General features: G+C 40.1%; 1 protein-coding gene across 3 annotated transcripts in view; it reads left to right on the top strand.

Annotated features, from left to right (window-relative positions):
• The window catches only part of UBE2F (ubiquitin conjugating enzyme E2 F (putative)), a 54,014-nt gene that overhangs the window by 16,298 nt on the left and 20,287 nt on the right, over positions 1 to 17,429 (top strand). For 2 of the 3 annotated variants that reach the window (XM_021536107.4, XM_085585606.1), the window contains exons 5-8: positions 796 to 863; positions 4,307 to 4,377; positions 8,282 to 8,339; positions 17,141 to 17,173. In XM_021536107.4, coding sequence (XP_021391782.1) covers positions 796 to 863; positions 4,307 to 4,377; positions 8,282 to 8,339; positions 17,141 to 17,173 — 230 coding nt within the window. The remainder of the gene's footprint in view (positions 1 to 795; positions 864 to 4,306; positions 4,378 to 8,281; positions 8,340 to 17,140; positions 17,174 to 17,429) is intronic. The other variant, XM_085585607.1, reaches the window with a different exon arrangement.

The raw sequence follows: 17,429 nt of genomic DNA, 5'->3' as shown, positions 1-17,429 counted from the left end.
TCTCAAACCCCACTGTGGGCTGGGTACCAGTTTCCTGGTGGTTTTTTTTTTTTTTTTTTTTTTTTTTTTTTTTTTTTTTTTTTCACAAAAGACCTCAGTAATGGCAATGCCAGGTGCATATCAGATCACTGGTAAGCATTTCAGCTTCCAAGCAAGCTATTATAAGAGTTGCAAGCTGTCATCCCATTCTATTAGCCCTGCTTAAATGCAAGTAGGTATTTTAATATGTCATATTTGAAAATTTAGCCATTTTAATATCAGTACAGAGGTTGGCAGAGAGGCAGATGTGTTCCTAGCAGATACATCACAGTAAGATAATTGCAAGAAAAAGCCTGCTTGCTCTTTTTGAAGTACACTCTGAAACATGCCCTTGGCACACATCATTCATACTACTAACCAGCACAAGTTTGGGAAGATCTGCTCAGTCCTGGAGCAGCATCTAGCAAGGGCAGGATTTCTCCGGCTCATTCCAAGGGTCACTGATGTGGTGCTGCCTGCCACGTGCCTGGATTTGCTTCCTACAATGAGAAGTTCAGTGCATGGTTCCTCTAGCTGGGTGTCCCTGTTCCTGTGATCAGGATGGTGGATTTTTCTGGGACTTTTGGCTCTTCTGACTTCAAATTTCTGCTGTAGAAATGCTGGGAGTGCAGGAGGACACGGTGCTCTTGCACTCCTTGGATTAGGTGGCAGCTGGTGGTGCAGTCAGCTGAAGTGTTTGATGATAACCCTGTGCTGTTGTTTTAGTCTCGGTGCTTTTCTCTTTTTTAACTATTTGCCTTGTTTTCCCTTTTCTAGATGAGGGCTATTACCAAGGGGGAAAGTTTCAGTTTGAAACTGAAGTTCCTGATGCCTACAATATGGTGGTGAGTATTTGTCATTAGTCTCATAGTTGTCATTTTAGATTTTCTTTGCATGTAACAGGACTTCAGGAGGAACTTGGCATTGAGACTGAGAAAGGATCTTCTGTCTCTTAATAAAATAAGTCTGTGGAACTGTCTGGCGGAAGTGCAGATGAGTCAAAGCTGAGTGTCCTCCCTTCTGGCTGAGGTTCTGCTCTCTCCTGTTCATTATTCATGAGACCTGCATTTAATGATTATTCTCATAAAAAGTTATACATCTAAGAATGAAACAAGTGAACCAAAAGGAAAAAAGGTTGACAGTTGTGTAACTTTCCCCCACGTTCTTCTGCTTTGGTGTCTTACTTTTGCTGTTGGCAGTTGAGTTGTTGCAGAGAGGCTGAGGAATTTGTAAGGGAGGATCCTGGGGAAGAGTTTCAGGGAAGATCTTTGGTTCCTGTTCAGCTGAGCCTAAATTCAGCATTATCTCTGTGTAGTAGTTGCAGTCACAGCTAAGTAGTGTTTGCAGTTGTGTGGATTTGGTTGTGGGATGTTTTAAGTTCCCCTTAACTTTACCAAATAATGTAATTCTGTGACAAATGAAGGTCACCCTCACTACCTTTTGTGTATTCATTTAATTAATTTTGATTTTTGTATTCCAGTTGTTCACCCAAACAACACTGCTGCAGGAAAGTGTTTGCTGTGTGTTAACAGAAAAGCTGAAGTTCAGTGTTGATCTGAGTTTTTTGATTCTCAATTCCCATAATTAAAAATTCTGTTTTGTTGTGGTTCCCTGCTCCGCACTAGTAGGAGAATCTACAGCAAATGTTAACTGAATATTTTTAAATTTGAGCACCTCTTATCCAATACAAAGATAAAAGGTTTTGAAACAATGCAGGAGGTTGGGTGTTGGATTGTGGTCAGGTTATTAATGCAGTATTAATCCCAATATTGAGGGAATTCTGCTGAGGTTGGTTTCCTGCCAGGCAGAATGGGACTGACACAAGTGATGCCTCTTTTCAGGAGAGCTCTGCAGACCTGCCAGGGCTCTCAGCCCACAGGCAAGGCTGGGATACACACCTGCACTGGCAAAAGGAGTGGACGTGGAACTGTGGGGTAGTGGAGGAGCATAAAATAAATAAAGAGGAACAATTTGGAAGATTCGGTATTGTGGCCTTCAGCCAAACTGCTCAGTGCTTCACTGTGTGTAGTGTTCACTTTCAGCCAGTCTGAGAAGTTCTCCAGAAACTGCTGGTGGAAGGTGGCAAGAAATATCTCAGGGCTGCAGTGAACTTCACCCCAGGGACTGGTATCCCCACTAGGGCCTCCTGGGGGAAATGGTGTTTTCCACAGACTGTAAAGGGAAGAGCTGCAGTTGCAGGGTGCTTTAGCGGAATGCTTTGGGACTAGCTGGTGTCCAGAGAAAACGTTTCAAATAACATTGACTTCAGATTTCTCTTAGGAGTCATATTCCTTCTTGAGGTAAATTTCTTCACTAGTGAGGAGTTACATCTGCAGGATACTGACTGAATTAAATACATAAATAATACATAATTTTTTGAAAAATACAAAATCTATTTGTTCACCTGTCCTTTAAGAGCGCTAATTTTAAATGAGGGACCCTTGAGCAGAAGTGGCTACTTGGAAATGGAGAAGAAAGTGAATGTGATCACTGCTGTGCCCCCAGCTGAGGCTGCATCTACCTGTGCAGCTGGTGGTGTTTGAGGGTGGAAGGATGAGTTTGGGCAAGGAAATAAATGGATTTGAGGAGCTTTGTTGTGCAGAGTGTCACAGATGCTTAGGTGAAACATCATCCTGAGGAAATCTCTGGATTTGTTGGTCTGGGGAGGGTTCAAAAATGATTTGGAACAAGTTCCAAGGAGAAGTTTTGTCTGAAGATAAATTTTATGGTGGTGCTGCAGTTGTCCTTTCTGTCTAAAAGGAAAAAAGGAGACCGAGAAAAACCTTTGTCTTACTGTCAGGAGTGGGTTTTTCTAACTTTTAGCAATGAAAATCACTTTGAAAGGATAAAGGAATTCTTTTGTTTCCAGAGTACAAAAAAGGAGATACCAGTTAGTTCACTGTGAGGATTTGGAGATTTTTCAAAAAGAGTTTCTACAAAGCTTTTTTTTGACTCATCAATACATTCCCTGTTTGAAGGTGCATATGGTAGAAATTTATTCTTTTATCGTGATCTAATGGCATGGAATAAATTCTGCTGCTTTCCCTTGCTTGAAAACTAGACATCATCTTTCAAAACAATGTGAAAGTGTAGCTAATGAAAAGCTTGTGCTGTTAGAAAACTTCTAAGGTATTTTGGAGGTCAGAAAGTTTGAGACTGTTTTCTGTGAGCCACTTAATTTTCAATAATGCCATGCCTGATGTCCCTTGAGTTATTGCACAGAAGTGAAGTGGGGGAAAGGCAAAATCTGCCCTACCAATCCCAGATTTGTTGTGGTGATGAGTGGTTTTTTTTTATACAACATTTTAGGTCTGTTTTTGGTAACTCAGTGTCATGCATATTTTCTTACCTCTTCCAAGGAGTCTTAATTAAAAAAAGTTTCTTTAAAAGGTAATTGGGAAGTTGGGAACAAGATGAGATAAAGCACATGGTACTGCCATGCAAATACAGCTCTTTGAGCTGTTTTGCCTCTTGATTCAAGACATTGGAAAAAGTGGAGGGAGATGGCTCCACATTTATAATCTGGGTATTAATTGAAGTTCTGCAAGGTGTTGGTGTGTGCTGATGGATTCCAGGACACTTCCTATCAGAAATAATCTGCCTGATTGAAAGCTGCAAGTCCTAATGGGGAGAGCAGGGATGGAGCAACGTGCTGTTGCTAAGCTACTGAAATTCTTATGTGCCACTCTTCATTTACTTCACAAAACTAGAGCAAAGGAGACTGTACTTTAAAAATCTGTATTTCACACCACTATGACATTCAGAAGTTTGATGATCTTGCCTGTGGCTTTTCATTTTAGTGCCTCAGATTCACTGCTGATGCATTTCTGGTCAGTTGTGAACAGGAGGGTCTGTATTTAAAATAAGTTATTTACTTATTATTAATTATTTATTTGTTATCTTTGCATCATCTGCTGGTTTTTAACAAATCTCTGATTTGGACAAACCTTGGTGAAGTTCTTTTTTTGTTCAAATTATTTTCTTAATAATTAAGTATGAAGAAACTGAATGAGTGTTTTGTTTTCCCTGAAGGAGTAAATTTTCTTGGCTTTCTTAAAAGTTATTTTTTCTAAGGAAAAGCCTCATACCAGCCTGGTTTTTATGCAGAGTTTAGAAAAGCTAAAAGGGCAGAGAAGTCTGTTTTGGCTCTTGTAGATAATGCATCATTGCCCTAAACATACAAACCCATGCTGTGAATATCAAATATATTTGCCTTTTTCTGTCTTATGAGTTATAACAGGGTTTTATCTTAAAGGATAACACAGTAATTTGTTTTGTCTCCTGGCAGCCTCCAAAGGTAAAATGTTTGACAAGAATCTGGCACCCAAACATTACAGAGACAGGAGAAATCTGCCTAAGGTAGGAACAACGTTCAGTTGGAGGTTTTTAACCTTGGAGGTTTCTCTGTTTGATAAAATATTGGATCTACCTGTCATGACAGTATTTTTTTTGTGCTGATTCTGCATGTAACTTTTAGGAGCATAAAAATCTACTCAAAGTCTCATCTTTGCTGTGCTGTAGGGATCATGGAGAGCCTGGCTTTTCAGGTTCAGACGTAGAGTTTTATTCTACTTGTAGAACAAAAAATGGGGTAAAAATGTGAACTCTAGCCTAAACAAAATGTAGTTGGGTTTTATCTTCCCTCCCTCATAAATGAATCATCCTCAGGCCCTGAGGGAGGCTTTGAGGCTTTACCTTTTAATGCCCCTGTGTGTTAAGAGCTTGAAAATTCTTTTTGTTTCAAAAAGGAAGGGAAAAAGTGTTCCTTATACTTAGACAGTAATTATTCTTTGTTTGCCATTTGTTAATTATAATATTTCATATCCACTGATCAGACACATGTGCCAGTTATAACAGAGCAGGGTTGGGGTCAGGATATGAAGCCTGAAAGCTTTACCTTGCTAGAGAGGCTTCTCTTGCTGGATGGTTTTCCTTGATAGTAAATGTTTCCTTTTCCAAATGAATCTGTGAAACTTTGCAATTTCATCCTCAATACCTGATGGTGAAATTGGCCAGAAACCAAACAGAAACAGCAGTGAGAAGCCTGCCTGTCATTTTTCAAGTTATTGGCACACAGAAGAAAAGGCAGATGAAGCAGAAGCAAAGCCCATAAGTGAGATGGAAAGCTGTTATGAAAATCCAGCCTGGTTGTCACCATGTGTAGCAAATCAGTGCTTAAAGAGAAGCTGATTTTTTCCTCTAGATGGAGAAGTCATTTTAGTGCTGTGTTGAAAGTCCTGGTGAAAATTAAGTTTTTTATTGCCCTCCCTATGCAGGTTATGCTCATCAGAATTAAGAAACTTAAATGTTCTGAGTGCAGGTAAAGGAATGAACAGGTGAGGTGTTTGAACCAGGGAGGAACAAATACCAGGCACCAAACCAAAGCTGAAGCTCCAGCTGTAGCACAGCATCTTCTGAGGTTCACATTCATAAAATCCCAGAGTGGTTGGGCTTGGAAGGGACCTTAAAACTCCTCTGCATCCACCCCCTGCCTTGGGCAGGGACACCTTCCAATAGCCCAGGTTTCTGCAAGCCCCATCCAGCCTGGCCTGGAGCACTTCCAGGGATGGGGCAGCCACACTTTTCCATCTCCTGAAATGGTTTTAATTATAAAGAGAGGAATGTGGTGTTTGGAGCATCATCATTCTAATGAAGTGGAGGTGTTCTTTCAGTATCTGCACTGAAACAGTTTAGATTGTCAGATTCCTCAACATATTCAGCCTTGGAAATGTCTGGCATTAGATGGAAAAACTAAAATAACTTAATTGCTTTATGCCTGTCAGAGAATGCATTCTATGTATAGCATCTGCAATCAACTTACACAAGAGTCTTTGCATTAAAATAGCTTCAGTTATTTTTAAAAGCAGAAAATCATCAGTGCTTTCCCCCCCCAACATACCTCCTGCTGTGGTATGTGTTGGTTTGATAATCATCCCTGGATTAAAACATTCTAAATAGTTAAACTTGTGGTCAAGTGTAACAGTTCTGGGCAGGAAAAATTGTGTTTTTCTGTGCTGTATTACCCTGGGCCATATTATTAATGACAGATCTTATTTAAGTCTGGCCCGTACTGGATATCACCTGTGGTGCACATGTGGATAGAAAAAATTGAGGTTTCTGCAGACTGATCTTCTCCTTACAGTAAATTGTAGTCACTTAAGCTGCACATTGGGTCAGCTGGAGTTTCAGAAGGTTTTACACTTACTGGAATCATGCAGTTCCCACTTCAGGGGATGTTTTTTAAAAGATCTCTTTAGGATGTGTGTATTTAAAAAGAAAAAAAATCCTCAAAGCATTCAGGAGTTATAGAATGAGAGATATTTGTTGAAATGAAATCTGAGCAGCTGACTGGTCACATCAGGGGCTGTTTTGGTTACTGAAAGTTGAAAAGCAATGGTTTTCAGTCTGCCCATAGGAACACAGATTGATGTATGATTGTAATCATAGCTGGGAGGTCTCCCTAGATCTGGGAAAATATTCTGTTGAGGGGCTTAAAGGTCATTCCCAATCTTTGGAAGAAAAAGGGTGCTGCTCTAAAACCAATTCTATCAGCAAATAAGGAGTGTCATGCCAAAGGGACACTTCTGTGCTTCCCTGCTTTCCTGCCAGAGTGCTCTGAGAGGTGCAGGTGTCTCCTCAATCCTGGCTGTAGTGTTCCAGCTGGAGCTGTGCCAGGAGAGCTCTGAGGCCTGGAAGCTGCAGGGCTGTCCATGAGGCTTAGCTCATGCTCAGGTGCTCTGTCACTGAATATTTTTTATGATTTTATTTGGTGTGTTAACTTCCCTCTCACTTGGAATTTCTCAGTGGGTGTGTGGAGAGGCAAATGGAAGCACTGCATGCAGTTTGATAAGGAACAGACAAAAAGCAAGCTTTTTTTTGCTTTTGCTTTTGTCGTATGGAGACAAACTGCAGCCACAAGATATTATTTTGAATGTTGCACAAGTGGTAATGGCATATTTTATCTTTTGAAAGGCACAGAAATAAGATGAACAGACACTTAAGGTGGAATGGGCTTGTCCAGATCGATCATCCTGTTCCTAGGATCTCTGCACTGAACAAGGATTTGAATTTCCTTGGATATAAACTTGCCATGTTCATTAGATAACTACATAAGCTGTATGGTCTAGTCATCTACTGTAATTTAAAAATTACTTAACACCTGTCAGCCTGGAAATTGCTAGAACCTTATAGTTTAAGACTATTTCACTTTAACCCTGTCATTTCAGTAGCAGAAGCTGCAGCTGGTGGTGAATTTTTGTGCTTTGCTGTGTGAGTTATTTTAGACGACTCCTTACAGAGGAAGGTGTGATTCCAAAATAATGCTTCAAGGAGTTTTTATAGAGTTTTTTTCATTCAGATTATTACTTTTCTGAGCAAGACTTCAGCTTATATCTCAATTGTGCTCTGATCCCCAGTATATCTCCTTCTCATAACTGCTGAGGTTTGTGTCTGAAAGGTCCAGAAATGCCTGAACACCTCAATGGTTTCTACTTGCAAATAGGTCAGCAGCTTCACTGGGCTTAATATGTACAGTAATATGGTTCATCTGTACTGGATGTGTGCATATAGGAAATTCTATATTAAATTCTATATTTTATATATTGGTATTCATATTAAAATTAAAATTATATTTTATAATCTGTATATTGATATCTATATATTTATCTATATCCATCTATAGATATTTCTCTAAATATATGTCTATAGCTATATAAAAATTTATAAGTTTTACCTCCAGAGCAGACAAACTAAAACTCTCTCACTTTCTTATCTTTTACCTGTAGGAAGCTGAAGTCCTTTCACACAATAGAGGATGATGATCCTCTCTTTGCTGATTAGATATCCCTCCCCAAAACACCCTTTTTTGGATTGGTTTATGCCAGTTTTGGTGAGAGATGGGTCATCCTGCAAGGCTGTCTCTTCACTAGGGATTAACATATTCTATGATGTATCGGGGAATAAATAAAGGGTTCAGTGTTGAGCCTGTCACAAGCATTTCTGTCACACTTGTGCTGCTGGAGGAAAATAATTCAGATGTTTTGACAGAGGCTGAGCTCAGATGGGGAGTTCTGTAATGACACTGTGTAGAAGGTAATTTTAGGTAGACATCCCAACTCCTGGGGTTTAAAATTCCATTACCTGGGTATAAATAGTGCAAGAATCAGATCTTGCAATTACTTCCTAATGTTTTCTGAGCAGGTTTCTGACAAAGGCAGTTGAAGCAGAAGTTGCTCTGTATAATCTGTGTGTCTTTTTTTTCCAGTTTGTTGAGAGAACACTCAATTGATGGCACTGGCTGGGCCCCAACTAGAACCTTAAAGGTACTGTTTCCTTTTGGAAAAGTCCATCAAACTAAATACATCTTTTAAAATCCTTTCCTGGCCTTGGAAAGAAACAGCTCATGTGGTTTGCTCAAGAACAGGTTTTTGAGGTGAGGTTTTTGTCTTTCAGCAAGTGTTGGTGGCAGCAGTGGAACAGGTACAGTGCTGATTGTAGGAATGTTGGGAGTTCTGGTGTGGCTGCACACAGCCTTCTCAGATCCAAGGTTTAGGAGGCTGGTGTGATTCTAGAACCCACACTCTGTAAGGTGTGTTGGTTTTCACCCAGGCAGCAAAGACAAGAGCATCCTGTGAACAGCAATCCATAACCCTGGTAATTTCCATGGGATTGATACTCCTGACAAAATCAGTGCAGAGCACTGAGCAGGGCATTTATCTTCCTGTTGCTGTTCCCAGGAATGCTGCCAGAATTGTTTCTTGCAGAGCTTTAGCAGCATTAGGTGGATAAAGGGTACACATCAGGTGTTTGTCTCTTTCAAAAAGCAAATTGAAAATGACCTTTATCTGATTCTTGGTTTGTTCTTTGGCACTATGAATGAGATCTGTGACTTTCTTCATCTGTAAAATGTCTCCTGAGGTGAGCATGTGACTTTCTAGACGTAAAATGAGTGTTTTATTTTGTGGATTTTCTTAAGCAGTCTTTCCCTATAATTTTTTCATCCGTTGGTGTGATTTTGTTTTGCCTTGTGTGTTTCTGTTTTTCATCTCAGGTTAAATCAAGGCACCGAGTAATTTAACCAGGTAACTAGTTAAATTACTAGTTCTGTTCCTGTCCTTGGATTCATTCAGACAAAGTTCTAAGCTTCAGCCATTAAAAAAATAGTACAAGTGGACAAGAAGCCCAAAAGACAGGAGGTTTTTCTGTGGTTGTTTAAATGAAAGATTCAGCAACAGAAAAGGAATTAGAAGCTTAACTTCAAAAAGAGAAAAATCACATGTCCTCCTTGGATTTTTAAATTTTTTAACACTGAAGCACCACAGTTGTGAGCTCACTTTTTACAGCTTTTCATCACCACAAGGGGAACAGTGAGAATTTGCACAGAAGCACTTTGGTCAGGAATCCAGTCTTGGCCTGTTATGGACTTGAAAGTCAGTATTTAATTTGTCAATAACATGAAGTCAGCCTGGTTTTCTGGAGGAATAGCATGCAGACCTGCCCAATAAAGCACTCTGAACTACTCCTAAAGAATTAAACTGGGAGTGGGCATGTCCTTCTGCCACAAAAACTGTTCCAGATTTTTGATTGTGTCTCATTTTTGAATTGTTGTGGTGACAGCAGAGCTATATGAAAAATCCTTCAAAATAAACTGCTGTGATCTTTTCAATATTTTTTTTTTTAGTATCAAATGGGTAGAAACATGAAGAAACATTCTGAAATAAAAATGAAAATCTGCTAGATTGTCTGGAAAACTTACCTGATAAAATGTATTTTTAGCAGTGTGGAGGATTCTTCAGAGGGGGGAAGACCTAACTCAAGTTTTGTTTCCCGGCATTTTTTTGCGCTTGGTGTCATCTCATCCATGATTGAATTCTCTTCAGGTTACCAAGTGTTGAGCTTTATCTTTTTTCCCTTTGTGCTTGGGAACATGTTTCCATGGACCACTGTGAAGAGCAGCCTGTGTGTGAGTGAAGGCACTAAAGTTCTATTTCTGAATTCCTGCATTAGATGCTTTTTTGAAATCAGGTTCTGAGCAGAGTTGGGCTCGTACCCTGAAACAGGTTTAAAACATTAGCCTGCCAGCCTGTCTATATATGCACTTTTAAAATCACTTCCTTTTATTAATAGAAACACTCCAGAATCCCAAACCCTTGGATAATTTCTGCTAGTGGTTGATTTCCAGGCTGTGCATTGTGTGAACACTGCTGCAGTGCTTTCTGGCTGATCTTTGTGTTCCTTCTGCTCCTTTGTAGCTAAACATGAGTTAGCAACAGAAGCTTATTTACCTTTCAGTCTCCATTCTGTCACATTCTGCATCATTTTACTGCATACTTTCCTCTCTAAAGCAGCTTATTCACAAAGCTGGAAACTGCTGCAGTTACTTTGGGCCCTGCTCAGAGTGTCTGAACTTGGTTTTCTCCTGTTTTTAGGTGTGATGGTCAAAATGAAAGTTTCCCAGGCAGAAAGCAAATAGATGGCTTCAATTCCATTTTGTTCTCAGGTTTTTTTAATGTCACTGGAAGTAGCAGCTTTTAAATACCTCATATGACTTCACACTGTTGCTGTTACTCTGCTACTCTGCTTTGTACCCTTCAGTAATTTCAATTTCAAAATCCAAAGTGCTTTAGTAGCTCCTGTTAAACCTCAATATATACCTTATTTGCCAGGGTTATCATCTGCCTAGCTCAGATAGTTCTTAATTTTCCTCAGCTTTGTCCTAAATGCTTGTTTTCATTTTGCTCTGAAAACATATCAGGTGATGGATTTTAAGAACTGAACAAGTGGATCTGTATTTTAAATGCCTGACTGGTTCTAAAAGTCAGGTTCCTTTTGCAGTTACCTCTAACTCACTGCAACTGGAAATGGGTTCATAAATCAGTGGCTGATTGATGGACCTGAAATATAATCAAAGCACACTTGGGCAACTCTGTGGAGGGCTGAGCATATGAACATTAAAACCAGTGTTTAAAAATGTATGATGGATGTTCCCAGGGAATAGTTGTCCTTTTTTCTTCTTTTTCTAGCTGTGTTCTCACAGAGATCCAGCTGGTCTCAGCTAGCTGGGCTGTTTTCTGGAGGCTTTCCATGTTTGTTAGGTGTATGTGCACTTCAGTTTTTCACTGAGATAGTTCCAAGTGCTGGGTTTTGTCGTTTTTGTCTTATTGCTCTCAGGAGAGCCAGGAGCAGGAAACATCCAGGTAAGTCTTAAACTGCAGATCTGCAGACAGCTTTTCATGCCCACCTAAAGGAAACCACTGTTTTTTCAGGAATTTCTCTCCCATAACTCCAGATCTTAGGTTAATAAATATCTGTCTGTGCTATTAGATTACCTGATCTAAAAGGAATTAAGACTCATTTCCAGTAAACTATTGCTACTTGGAGTTGATCCTTAGGAGCCTTGCTTATTTAATTAGTGCTTTAATTCTAAATGGCAGCTCTTCATCCTGTTTGGTTCCCTGGTTCTGCCCTTGTCTTCAGGCAGTGGAATGACTTCATTTGGAATCATCCAAATGCCAAACTCATCTCTTGGAGAAATAAATCAGAGGGTCCTGACTTCATTTTTCCAGTTTACCTCAATGTTTAAGCATCAACCTGAGGAGTTCTGAGAGTACAAAATTTCACCCATCATCTTAAGGAAAATAGATGGTTTGCTGTCAAAATCATCTGTAATTAGTGTAGAGAAGTGTTTGAAACAGACAATAAAGTAACTGTCACTGTCTTGAGGATGAAGGGAAAAAAGAAACCTGTATGCTTTATGTTACATTAATTCTTGTTGCTCAGGCTGTTTTTCTCAGCATTATGATAACATTGTGCAGCTATTGATTTATTCAAATTCTCTTTTGGAGTTGGTCTTTTTATGTGTCTTCCTCACCTCTAAAAATTGAATAAGCCCCAGACAAAAACTTCAGACCCAGTATTTGAAAAGAGAAGGTATAAACTGCTGAAGACAATCTTCTGTGGAGATTTGACATTCTTTTTTTTTCTTAAAATAAGCTTCAGGAAATATTTTTCCAAGGATATATTGTGTTGTATTTTAACTTCATTATAAATTTGCTTTCTCAGTTTTGTAAGATGTGATTTATTTTTCTCCTCCATATATGCCCAGGCTGGTGCAAATATACAACTCAGTGTCTTCTAATAGCTTTTGCTTCCAAAAAGACTTGCAAAATTTTAATTTTTTTGTCTTTAATGTTCTCTGGCAAAATCAAATTTTTGGTTTAGGTACAGTAGCTGCTCTTATGAGCATGTGAGTGAGGAGAGCTGAGATACTTCAGTAATTGTAATTAAACTACTTATTCTCCCCAAACTGTTGATTTCTGAATATTCAATCAGTGTCAGCTTTAATGCACTGAACACACTGGTCTCCAGAGGGTGATGGCTTCAGTGTTCTAATCACTGTGATGTAGTTCATGAAGAAGCTATCAGAGAATTCCCCAGGGAACAATTTCCACAGGATTATCCACTTGCCCTGCAGTAACCACGGGGACAAATGTCAAGGAGTCAGTGACAAAGTGAGGGATGGGAGAGGAGTGCTCTGCATGCTTGGCACTTCACAGCTGCCTTGGTCTGGGACACGAACAGGCTGGAATTGGTCCCGTTTTCTTTCCCCTCCTATATTTAAGTACAAAAGAAATAGTTTGCCAGCCTTCCTCCTTGTTTTGTGCTTGCTAACTGGAGCAGTTTATGCCTTTTGAGTTACTCAAAGCCCTGTGGGGAGCTGCTGTTGTGTTTGGGTGGGAAGCACAGGCAGGGATGACAGACACATGACAACTGAGGTGGCTTTTGTGGGTGGCTGAAGAAAGGTGGCATTCACTTTATCACCTTATTCTATGTGGAAACAATGTTTTTCAACTTTGGCAAGATTAGAGAGGAGCAGGAGACGAAATAGAAAAGATTTTTTTTGGGAGGAGACAGTTTAGGAGAGAAGTATTTTCATAAGCTAAAAAAGTGCCTCCATCTCTGGAAGGAAAACATTTTTTTTTTTTTTTTGATCTACAGGACCAGTGATTATTTCGTGGTGTGGCATGTATGTGCTTGTTTTTTTAGGCTGCAGTGAAGAGATGAAGGTGGGCTTGTTTTTAACAGATTGTGGAAGAAGGGAAGGGAAGAGGAAAACCACCTTGAGGTGGTGAATAGGCAGACATGACAGCAGAGAGCTGCCCCAGGATTTGGCCATTTTCAGCCTTTTTTAAAACAAGCAAAAAAAAATTGATTCAGACGTTTGTATAAATGACTGCTGCTCCTTTTGTTCATCTGACTGGATCAAGTTGTTTGTTTATATAGAATGGTTTAGCAATGAGCTTTGTTTTATTCAGTCTGTTAGATCAGAAATGCTTCTTGGATCTCTTAAGGGAATTTCTTTGATTGGAAGTTAGGTGCTTTTTTCTGGTCTGCACTCTTCTTAAATTAATGTATTAAATATACTTTGCCTGTTAAAGGAAAATATTAATTTAATCTTAATTAATTCCATACCTCAAAAACATTGAGGTAAACTGGAAAATGTTAATTTAATCTTAATTTACAGTTTCCATGTTTTCTCTCTCTTCAGAAGTGCTTGTGTTTGTCTTTCTGAACCCCTTGTCTGTAGCATGGTTTCAGGGGCATTGCTTTTGTGAAGTGGCTCTGAGAGCTGTCACTTGGCATGATCAATGACTGAGTTAGAACCTCCTAGAAATGCAAAGCTTTGAGACTCCCTGGCCTCAGGAGAGGCTGTTTCAAAAGCTGCATTGAGGATTTTGAGTTACTGCTCTTGAACTTCAGACACTGCTGCAGCAGCAGGTTTTTTCTCCTCGTTTGGCATGCTGTAAACAAATCTGTGGGCAGGGGTTTAGTGTAACTTTTCACTCAGATGCAGCACAAAAATAGTGCAGAATGAAAAGGGACAATTATAAAGGAGTGTTTACAGCAGTCTGTTGATCTTCTGACTTGCTTGTGTTGACTTCCCCATGCTCCAGCCCAGGATGGTGGCAGTGCCATGGAGCAGAGTGTGCTTCTCTCATTATTCTGTATTCCCCTCACCTACTGTGGATTTAACCAGGTGCTGCTGTGCCTGAGAGCCCCAGTTCCTGATTTCAGATACCATCATTGCCTCCTCTGAGCCAACAGAATAGATGTGAGCTAAAGCCATTTGCATATCCAAGACCTGCCTTGGACTCTGACCCACAGGTGACATCTGAGCTGATGGCAAACCTCTGGAGCACCACACAGGGACAGTCTGGGCAGGCTGGAGCAGGAGCCAGATAAAGCAGCTCGAGGAATTTGGCAGCCCAGGCTGCAGGTCCATCACAAAAAGCAGGTTTGGTACAATAGCAGAGGCTCTCGGCTTTGCTCTGTGGCTGCCCCTCAGCAGTGGTGCCCTTGTCCTCTGTAACTTTGATGTTAAACCCAGAGCAGAAGTCTCAGAAAAGCAGCTTTGTAAAGGAAGCAGCTTTGTCAGGTGCAGATGTCTGATTTTGTACAAGTAGGGTCTTACTGAAGTGCACCACTGTCAAGGTGTGCACCATTAACATTTTCAGGGCCACCTGCCATACTCGTCCCTGTGAAAATCATCTTTAAAAACTCCTGCACATGGGCTTAACATCATTTTCTGGCTATTTAAGCCACAAATTCAGTAAATATTTGTACCCAGGCCTGATGCTTTATTACACTGAAGGGGGGCAGAAGTTTCTGAGCTGTTAAATCTGACAAGATCTTCAGTGGCTTGCACATCCTTTTAGTTCCTCGAGAAAACCCAAAGCAAGCACCTAGGCCGCTGCTTATCTGCATGCAGCCAACAGCTCTGCTGAAGTCAGCAGTGCAGGGTGATTATTTCTGCAGTTCAACAGTGTTGAGTTTTTCAAATACCACATACTTGCTTCACTTTTGCTCATCTGTTCCATCCCACTTCCCTTTCTCAATATCCTAGATTTAAATCCAGGCTAGCCTCAAGCTCATTACAAAAAGCAATTGTCATCTGGTAGTAATTTAGCATTATTTCTTATGGAGCCATGCAAGGGTATAAAATGAATCCAGCAAATCATAAAGCTTGAATAGATGGAAACATCAAAAATGGCATTAAGACTATCACAAGTAAATTATTCAGTAATAATAATAATTGTTATGCTTTTTCGTGTCTAGAATGGCAGTGGAGATGTACAGCATTTTGACAACTTGTGCCTGTACAAAAGTTTGTGTTGGGTTTTTTATTTGGTATTTCCTTCTTTGTTTTTTAATAGAACTCTGTAAGACCAGTCCAAATGAGTCAAGCACCCCAAAGCATTAAAACCAGGGTTCAGAAAATAAGAATTCCGGAACAATTAATTATATAATGGAAAACTATTATATCACCTCTCCTTTTTGAGCTGCAGCATTTATTTGTGTGAAGTATTTGAGCTTGTATTGGACAAGGAGTTTTGTGTGCAGGGAGCTCTGCTGGTGTCTGGGGAGCTTCTGTCAGAGCAGGGGGTCAGCACTGCTCAGAGTAAGGAGAAGATGAGCTCCTGAGGATTTTGGAAGGCACTGACTTGCTCCTGGCTTGTTCCTTCTCAGACATGCAGGTGTTTGAACAGCTGTGGAGAGTTTGTAACCCTGGGAATGTAGGTTTGGCATTCAGGAGTTAGAAATGGCCAGCCCTCAGAGTGCTCAGGTGACCTTATACCTGTTCAGGATGGTTTGAATGCAGTGTTGTGGTTCTGCAGCACATTCTGCAACTGCAGCCTGCTGTTCCATAGTGTAGGTAGAAGGCAGCTTCTGAAAATGTCATTTTTTCCTGCAACTCTGCCTCCCTGAAGGACAACACAGCCTTGGAGGGCAGCAGTGGAATGGGATCCTGACCTTTGGGCACAGAGGGGTTGCGCAGAACTGCTGAGCACCCTCTGATCCCTGGATGTGGGAGAATCAAGTGAAAATTGAGACCTTCCTGCCTTTTGCTGCTCTCCATGCAAACAAATCTTCCTTTAATCTGTGACTTTGGCACATCACTGCATTGTACTAATAATTTATCCCAAGAATTAACACAGGTGTTCTTAATACCATGCTCTCCTGAGCTCTGCTGTGCCTGGTGTCTGTTCCAGCAGTTGAACAAGCAAGAAGCTTAAAGTGTGGAACGATGATTTCTATCCCTTCTTTGAAATAACTGAATAATAAAGTAATTAAAATTGAAATGTTCAATTTCTCCTGCTTGCCAGGGAACTGGCAGAATTGTTCTTTAGGAGTGAGGATGACTGCTTAGCACTAGAGTCTTAAAATTTACAGATAACTGGAATTAAATGTCTGGGCCACCCTTTTTGTGCAGTTTATGTGTTGGTGCTGCCACATTGGAAACTTGCTGTCTTTGCCACACTTGAGAAGGTGCTGAGGCTGGAAGGGCTGACATTGCCATCCCTGCTGGGCAGCTTGATGTTTTAAAAGCGGATAAAGTGAGTGGGTTGTTTGTGCAAGAGCAGAGGGAAATTGGATCATGAGAGGCTGTTGGCTGCGGAATGCTGACATCGTGTCTTGTTCATTAGGGCATAATTGGACAGTGTCCTTAAGGGATATGGATTTCTGTGGTCCACACTCTCAGCACGGGGCCCAGAACAGGAAGCAAGCTCAAATACACTCATTTATTGAAGTTCTTTGCTGTGCATAGGAAGTTTGGTACTTTGAGGCTTTATCTTTATTGTAAATTTGCATTTTAGCTGTGGAATGACTTGAGACATATGCTTATGTAAGAATAGTATTTCTCTGTACTCCTACTACAGCTCACCCTCTTTTCTCTGATATTTCGACAGTTTCAAGTTTGACCCCTCTTTAATTCAGCAATCTATTGTTAAAAATAATTTTCACTACCCAGCCTTTAAAATAAGCAGTGCAGTTTTCAGCTGGTGGCATATCCTAAGGAATCACTCCTCTCCTTGAATGGAGGAGCAACAGGAATACACACAATACTTCTGTTTGAATATGCAGTATTTGGTTTTGGTGACTTCTAAATATCAAGTGGCCATGAAATGGGAAAGCTTTTTCAACATTTTGATTTAAATTAGTAAAACATTACTCATAATCTAGATTTTTTTTCCCAGTTATTTCATGGATTAATAGAAAAATAAAGTTTGTGAACTTGTTCAAAACTCCTGAAATGCCTGTCTAACTGTGTTTTTCTTTGCAGGATATCGTCTGGGGGTTAAACTCTTTATTTACTGTAAGTAAAGGAATACTTTGCATGTTCCCTTTTCTTTTTCCTGCCTGGTTTAGTTTCAGTATCACCTAATGACAACCTTGTGTGTTGCCTGTAAAATTTTAGGTCATTATTTCCCTTGGCTTCAGTGGGTGTTAGACAAGTATGAAATCAAATTGTGCTTTTGTTTGTGGAACTCATCCAGACTGTCTGAAATGCCACCTTTTTGTATGTGGATTTTGCTTTGGTTAGAAATATTAGGGGATATTTTGATAACAAA

Source organism: Lonchura striata, chromosome 7 (assembly GCF_050655825.1).
Source record: "Lonchura striata isolate lonStrDom1 chromosome 7, ASM5065582v1, whole genome shotgun sequence".
Classification (NCBI taxonomy): Eukaryota; Metazoa; Chordata; class Aves; order Passeriformes; family Estrildidae; genus Lonchura; species Lonchura striata.
This window is presented reverse-complemented; position numbering and strand designations above follow the sequence as displayed.